Consider the following 8,713-nt stretch of genomic DNA (forward strand, 5'->3'; position numbering starts at 1 on the left):
TGTAACCTGTCTTTGCTCAGTTTCTCTCATGAAAAAAGGTTTTGTTTTGTTTTCACTTTTTCTCTTTCGGTTTGGAACTATTGAATTGACAATAAAAAACTATTGAACTCAATCTTTCCTAAGGCACTCAGTATTCTCAGGATATTACCATCACTTTTTCCTTGGTGGACCAGGAGGTACAATTCAAGGCAAGAATGTGAAACCATGTCCCACAGAGTCTCAGGCATCAGGAGAAAGCCCATTTTCTTATAGCTGTTACATATAAATTCTGTGTGCCTTCTCTTCCATTCAACTCAGAAATCACCCAAGGAACGTGTGTTAGGCTGTTCTTGTGTTACTATAAATAAATATCTAAGCCTGGGTAATTTATAAAGCAAAGAGGCTTACTTGGCTCGTGATTCTGCAGGCTGTACAGGAATCATGGTGCTGGTATCTGCTCCTGGCAAGGCCTCAGGGAGCTTACAATCATGGTAGAAGGTGAAGAGGCACCAGCCTATCAGATGGCAAGTGAGGGAAAAATAGAAGGGACAGAGGTGCCACACTCTTTCTACACAACCAGATCTTACGTGAACTCAGAGCTAGAACTCACTTGCTATCTCCAGGACAGCACCAAACCATTCATGAGGGACTCAGCCCCGTGACCCAAACACCTCCTACCGGACACACCTCCAACATTGGAAATCATATTTCAAGATAGTATTTGGAGAGGACAGTCATCCAAACTAGATCAGAATGTTTCTGTGCACAGGGAGACTCACATGAGCCTCATATGAGAAACATATCCAACAGACATGCAATGAGAGGAGAGAGAATGGGCAGCCTCCATTTTGGTGTTTATCTGTTTTTTTTTTTTTTTTTTTTCTAAACAAGCAAAGGTATTGCCACTTTCCCGGGGCAGGATATTTCATGACTTCAGTCAGCAGCTTCCTGAAGGGCTACTTGAGTAGCCCTTGCTGTGCTCTCTTGGGGCTACAGCCTTTGCTCTTTGGCAGTGATTTGCTCCTGCCCCGTGATTCCAAAATGTCTGAATGCTGTCAGCTTTCCTCCGTATGGTAAAATTATCCCCCTTGAGAAGTGCTCTGCAAATGTGAGGTGGCAATATTGATAATAACACTTTACTCACTGACCCATATTCGCTCTCTCGATAGCACCTTCTTTTCCAAACCCCAAACCTCTCTGGGACTCTGAGTTACCCATTTTTTCTCTTGGGTATATTGGAAGAGGCAACATTATATAGGGGTTAAGAAGGCAAGCTCTGTAGACAGACTCTGTTCAGAGTTCACCACTGCCTCTCTAGCCATGTGAGTGGCGATGGGTTCCTCAATGAGTTTGGTTTCCTAAACTTTAATTAGGGATACTCACAGAATCACTCTTACAGCATCGTTGAGAGAATTAAATGGAGATTGCAAGGGGAAGCCCTTAGCATGGCATCAGGCACATATAACTACTTGGTAAAGATGAACTTTCATTGATTTCCGAAGGTGTTTAGGGTTCTGGTGTTCTAATGGATTTTTCACACAGGTAGAAAAAGGGAGCTGATTCTCATAACTTCATTAATTGCAAAATATTGATCTTCCAATCCTCTTCTTTTATTCTGTCTCATTTGAATGTGAACTTGTGTTCACTAAACAGAGGATAGTGTTGCTACTTCTTTTTGTTTTAGAACACTATACTGGTATGTACATTTTAAAGAATTCGTGGAATTATATATATATATATATATATATGTATATTTACAGTCCAATATTCAGATACTCAAGAACTTCTTCCTTGGTATCCAGTCTTGATGAAGTTGGGGTGGGAGAGGATGAGGCTTGCAAGATATTCCCTGCAAAGAGTGGCCATCTGTCACTTCCTTTCCATAGACACCTACTGTCAGGACTTGGCTGAGTTTCCTGGGGTGGCAGATAGTTTGTGGGGTGCACAGAGGTCTGTGATACACTCACTCTACCTTCTCCTTCTCAGATATCCATTCCCACTGTGCAGAAAGCAAGAGGGTCTGTTGTGATTTTTGCCTGGCATTTCATCATTTGTATATTAACATGTATTAATGTAATAGGCTCACACCTGTAGTCCCAGCCACTCAAGAGGCGGAGGCAGGAGGATTGCTTGAACCCAGAATTTTATACTAGCCTGGGCAACATATCGAGACCTCCATCTCTTAAAAACTAGAACAAACCCCCAAAACTCAAAACGTTTAATATGGAATGAGGTTAGAAATTCATGTTGTAAATGGCCACTTGAAAACCACCCTCAACTCCAAAATTTTAAAAATTCTGCTTCCTTCAGAGGTAGTTATAATGTGAAACTACTGATATCAAGACGGTTTTACTAAATCTGCTAATCTCATTTGATTGCTTTGTTACAGATTGACGTTCTCAAGGCAGATCTGGAAAGCGCAGAATGGAAAGTTCTGGAAAATCTTATTCTGGAAGATGTTCTTGAGCAGATTGGACAGCTCATCTTTGAGATCCATCTCCACTGGCCTGGGTTTGAGGTCAGTGGCAGCGACAGCAGCGTCGTGCGGTTCTGGTACAGCCTTCTCAAAGAGTTAGAACAAAAGGATTTCAGGCTTTTTTACAGTTACAAAGATTTGTCTAAACCTCAGCTATTCCTGAAGAAAGACATTTTCAATGCAAGTAGCTGTTATACTCTGAGTTGGTTGAACACAAGATGGAAATAGGATGCAGGATGTCGTCAGGAGCACAAGAAAATATTTGCAGAATGGAGCGTGTCCATGATTCTAATCGTGAGTTTACTCATCCAGTCTCCTGCTAGCCCATGCCCTGCTTGAGGCAGGGGGTATGTTATTGTCTTTGCAGTACATGAAGCCTGGTGCTTGTCATGTGATAGGGGTACAGTTAATACTAGCTAAAGAAATGAACACGGTCACCCCCATTTGCCCAGACTCTTCCTTCACCTTAACTTGGAAGATAATCCCCCACTCATCTCAGTTTTTCCTAAAATTCTCTATGTATCTATAACCTATAAATTCACCAACAATGAAATGAAATTATATAAATTTCCCGTTTTTACTAGGTTGGTGAGACTTTTAAGTTTTTTGCCTACTGTTTAAAATAGGGCTTTAAATTTGAATTTGATTGTCCTTTTTCAAGGTTTTTCTTATTTACCTTGTCAATGATATTCTTTACAATCTTGTAGATTTCAGTCTTACCTTCTCAGCCTTTGCTGAGGCCATGGTGTGGCTTTATAAGTAGCAATACTTCTGATTTCTGGGAACTCAATGCATCAAATTCTGTCACTAGTTAAAGAGACTAGACTATTATGAGCTCCAACTCGAAGGTGTAAATTCGTTTGAGACCAAGTCTGAAGGCAGGAGATCCATGGCCCAGCTTGAAGACAGCCAGACAGAGAATTAATTTTTCCTTACTCTGCCTTAGGTTCTATTCAGGCCTTCAACCAGTTGAATGAGGTCCAGTCATATTGGGGTGAAGAATCTGCTTTATTCAGTCTACTGATTTAAATATTAATCTCATCTAGAAATATCCTCACAGATACACCTAGAATAATGTTTAATTAAAGATCTGGATACCCTTTAGTCCAGTTAAGTTGACACATAAAATTAACCATTATAGGTAGGTAGGTAGGTAGATAGATAGCTTGATAGATAGCTAGATAGATTTTCCTACTGGCATGTTTCACCATTTTCTTGACTCACATATTCTTTTCTCCATCTTGTTCCTTCAGTTAAAGGCCTTTAATGATTACTTTTTTCCATCTTGTTCCTTCATTAAAGGCCTTTAAAGGGCCAGGCGCGGTGGCTTATGCCTGTAATCCCAGCACTTTGGGAGGCCGAGGCGGGTGGATCACGAGGACAGGAGATCGAGACCATCCTGGTCAAAATGGTGAAACCCCATCTCTACTAAAAATACAAAAAATTAGCTGGGCATGATGGCGCATGCCTGTAATCCCAGCTACTCAGGAGGCTGAGGCAGGAGAATTGCCTGAACCCAGGAGGCGGAGGTTGCAGTGAGCCGAGATGGCGCCATTGCACTCCAGCCTGGGTAACAAGAGTGAAACTCTGTCTCAAAAAAAAAAAAAAAAAGGCCTTTAATAATTACTTCATTATGAGTCCATAAGTCCATAGGTGATACAGTTTGGCTATGTCCCCAACCAGATTTCATCTTGAACTGTAGTTCCCATAATCCCCACGTGTTATGGGAGGGATCCTGTGGGTGGTAATCGCATCATTCCCCCATGCTATTCTCACGATACTGAGTAAGTTCTTGTGAGATCCGATGGTTTTATAAGGGGCATCCCCCTTCGCTTGGCTCTCATTCTTCTCCTTCCTGCTGCCATGTGAAGAAGAATGTGTTTGCTTCCCCTTCCAACATGACTGTAAGTTTCCTGAGGCCCCAGCCATGCTAAACTATGAGTCAACTAAATATCTTTCCTTTATAAATTACTCAGTCTCAGGTACATCTTCATAGCAGTGTGAGAATGGACTAATACAATGGGTTTATGCTTTTTAGATTTTACATATTTGAAAAAGTACTTGCTTTTCATACCTGAATAAAATTTATTTGTGCACAGAAAAAAAAGAACTTCAACTCAAGATGCTTTTCATACTCAACCTTAATTCCCCTTCACTTCCTATTACACTAAGCACAGAGCAGAATCTGGGTGTCTTTGCTGTTGCCTCTTCTGCCTTCAAGCATGATTTTCCACCCGCAGACTTGCCTATGCTGTCAAATCTTTTTTAAAAAATACATGATCTCTAATAATGTTAAGTGCATTTTTCTTTACTTCCAGTTGGCATCACTTACACAATTGTGGTCTGAGGACCTTGTCTTACTTTCCTAGGTTAGACAGTTTTTCAATAGCACCAAGCCTTTCTACGTTAAAAATTAAGTGGAAAGTTTAGGTTCTCAGTGGTTCAAATGCTCCCTCTCATTACTAGTTACAGGATTAAACACGTTCGTAATTTTCTAAAATCCTATTTCAAATAAATAGCATAAAAACCAAATTATTACCTTATTGTCAATTAAATATATTTTTGGCATTTTCATAACCTGAGAGAGTATAAAACTGTATGTACATTGTTCAAAAATTGGGGGAGGCAGTAGAATACTGATTATTACTAGACTTTACCCCTTTTCCTGATTTTGTACTTCCGTCTATCCTCGACATTCCCCAGGTTGGCTCTTTGTTCCTTGAAGTGGTTTGAAAATGCCATTCCTCAACTGAGAAATCAAATTATATTAGACTAGGATGAACTTACTAGCTTGAGTTGAAAAGAGAACAGGACTTTCTGAGTTAGTTGTGATAATTTAAAAAATATAGACATGAGGCTTTTATTTTAAGATTCATAGTCCACTGTCTAACATGGTACAAACCCGTCTCTACTAACAATACTAAACAAAAATTAGCTGGGCATGGTGGCATGCCCCTGAAGTCCCAGCCACTTGGGAGGCTGAGGCAGGAGAATTGCTGGAACCTGGGAGGCGGAGGTTGCAGTGAGCCGAGATCGTGCCACTGCACTCCAGCCTGGGAAACAGAGTGGGACTCTGTCTCAAAAAAAAAAAAAAAGAAACTTTGAGAGGTTAAATGGTTTATATAGATTACTCAAGTTGTAGATGGAGGAACAATCATTTACGTTTCTGTCTGTCAGATCCCAAAAGGTCTGTGTTTGGTCCCATTCACAATGCTGCTTCCACAGCCTGTACCAAACATCAGATGCTTTGTCCAAAAGACACATTTTGGCCTCCCTGTTAGTAAAAGATGGGAGAAAAAAACTACAAATAGTAAAGACCTGCAAGTCTGAGTCAGAATCGTTTTGTAGCATTCAGGTTTGCTGAACTTAATTAAATCATTTACTTGATTAAGTATGCCTGCCAACTGGAAACTTACTGAAGAAATATGGAGACACGACAACTTCTCTGTCAATATATTTAGGCTGCCAGGAAAGCTCTTGCAGGCCTGGAAGTGACTCTTCTTCTGGCTTGTCCCAATACTTGTCACTTTTCTGCCTGGGTTTTAGAAATGGCAGTCACTTGGAGTTGCTTAAGCAAAGTAATTCTCTTTTGCTTAATACTAGTCTTTGACTTGCAGGTAAATGAGCTAAGATGTGAATATCTGGGACATGCATCTCCTTCATTTGTACTAGAGCATGTTCATAAGTGATTCTGAAAATACACATTTGATAATGCTCTTATCAAATGAGTAACAATGCTCTCTTGTAGGTGTGAGACATATGAGGATGGAAGAGATTCACAAGTTGCCTTTTAGCATAAACTCTGTCATAATTTGTCAAAGAAAAATAATTTTCCCCTTATTTCTTACTGTGCTTGTATTTTGATGCAGTTATAATATAAAAGGTTATCATATAAATATTTGTAACTACTTGACATGTTCAAATGAAGAGCTAGGGGAAGTGGGGAAGTGAACAAATTTCTACTAGAATTGACTGAAGGTCCAAATTTACCTTAGGATAGGGCATAAACAAACTCATGGGTTTACAGTGAGTAATCCAAATCAGTTATTCATGTAAGCGTTTTTGCCTTGATTATAAGATCTTTTAGTAAGTATAAGAATTGCATTTCTTAAGTATTAAATGTTTGGATTTTGCAAAGCTTGGATTAGTCCCAGGAAGCCATGCTTATCATATTTTGCCAGTGTAAAAATGATGACCTCATTTAAATAGATCATTCTACTTAACAATACAACAGGAACTCCAAGCTCAATTAGTGTAATTGTTCTTTTCTGGTGGAGATAAATTTATGTTTGATTCTTAAGCAGTAACGTAATTCTTTTTGAACTAGCCAATTGCTGATACTCTGTGGATTCAATGATACATTTAACTTTATGCTAAAATGTCTTACTTTTTCTTACATTGAAAGAGGTACTTGAACTTATCAGATAAAATTATAACCCAAAGATTCAATATATTCCTCAAACTGCTTACATGTAGAGATTATTAGAATTCTTTAAATGATTTGATGGTATTTCTTAAGAAATATAAATCAAGCATTCTTAATGTTGTCACACTTTATAACTGTATGGAGGCGGGGTGCAGTGGCATATGCCTGTACTCCCAGCTACGTGGGAGGATCACGGGAGTACAGGAGTTTGAGACCCGCCTGGGGACCACAGTGAGACTTAAAAAAAAAAAAAAAAAGAACTATGTGGAAAAATGGTTCTCAACACATTAAAATTTAATGCTTTCTTAAAACCAGCAACTTCTTGTTTTTCTCAGATAGACTATTTCAACTTTTTCTTAGTAATTAGTTTTGTCCAATATGACTATCTGAAATAATAAGAGATTTCAATTTGGGGGATCAAATTTGACTAAACTATTCAACACTAGACTGGATAATTTCAGTACAGAAACCAAGTGTGCAGAGGACTGATATCTAATCAGTATGTACCAGTAGAGAAGAGCTATTGTGCAACATGGTGATTAGAGTTAATAGCAATGTATCATATACTGGGAAATTGCTGAGAGTAGATTTAAAATATTCTCACCAGAAAAAATAAGTATTTGAGGTAATGGATGTGTTAATTAGTTGACTTAGTATTCCACAATTATACATAAAACAAAATATCGCGTTGTGTGCCATACATATATACAATTTATTTGTCAACTAAAAAAAAAGTATGTCCTTTGGAACATATTGGACATATTTATACTTTTTAAAGAAAGTACCAGTAGAGACATAGTGGTTCCCCAATGGTCCCTCTCCACTGGAGACACTCTCACAGGATGCCCAGGCCTTTCCCCTTGACTGGGTAATTAAAGGCTAATGCACAGCACAAAAGGCAGCTTCCGGGATCCTGACCCAGCACTGTGGCTTGCTTCTGTTCTAACTAACTGGCCTGTCTTCTGCCTTACTTGCCATTGGATATTTTGAATATCACTCCTGGGTAGATCTATAAAATAAAGGTTCAACTGTGTTCTGTAACATAATGAGATAGTTCAATTATGTACCAATAAAAATAATCTATTATCTGTACAAGAAAATATTATTTCTCAAGGTTTGATGTCAGATCAAACATAATTTTCTCAGGGACCCCTCTTATTTAAGGCTCCCTGCTATGTGTCCCCACAATGTCCTCGATTCCTATCTTAACACTCTGTACTTTCTCTGTTTGTATAATGTCTGGTTTTCCCAAAAGACTGTACACTCTATGAGGGTAAGGGCCGCATCTGCAGCCCCAGTGCCTAGCATGAAACCTGCTAGTTAAAAGGGCTAAATAAAATTTTGTTGACTATAAATTTAAAAAGCTATTTCCATATAATTTTTTCTATAAGATTATTTCATTTGTTATTGAAGTTTTTTCTGGCATTAAAAATAGCTTTGGAATTTAGATGGACTACTGTCTCTCATTTTGTTATTTAAATTTGGACACAATTTGTTATTTTCTTGACATGGCTGTTCATTGCACTGCATGTGATAGTCCCTATTCTCAATTAAAGGATGCCAGCCTGGAGATCTTCGAGATCTTCTTGGCCTTGGGGAACTGAGAACCATATAATAATTTAATTGAATGAATACAATAATAATTGAAGATTCAATTATTACTAGAAGCTATCTGAGTCCTAGAATGTTACACTTCAATCTTTCTCATTGTCCTTGCTTTGTAGCAACTCCCAGCAGTCTTTTTTAGAGACACTATATGGAACCACAATTCACAATAGCATGGAAAATGTTTTTCAGTTAATGAAAGAAGGAAGGTAGGATGATGTGAGACT

At 38.6% G+C, this 8,713-nt stretch overlaps 1 protein-coding gene across 3 annotated transcripts in view; it reads left to right on the plus strand.

Moving 5' to 3' along the window:
- Positions 1-8,328, plus strand: part of METTL24 (methyltransferase like 24) — a 129,394-nt gene extending 121,066 nt beyond the window's left edge. For all 3 annotated transcript variants that reach the window (XM_039467692.2, XM_039467693.2, XM_039467694.2), the window contains one exon: positions 2,369-8,328. In XM_039467692.2, coding sequence (XP_039323626.1) covers positions 2,369-2,683 — 315 coding nt within the window. In that variant the 3' untranslated portion in view covers positions 2,684-8,328. The remainder of the gene's footprint in view (positions 1-2,368) is intronic.
- The last annotated feature ends 385 nt before the right edge of the window (positions 8,329-8,713 follow it).

Source organism: Saimiri boliviensis, chromosome 4, assembly GCF_048565385.1.
Source record: "Saimiri boliviensis isolate mSaiBol1 chromosome 4, mSaiBol1.pri, whole genome shotgun sequence".
NCBI classification, from domain to species: domain Eukaryota; kingdom Metazoa; phylum Chordata; class Mammalia; order Primates; family Cebidae; genus Saimiri; species Saimiri boliviensis.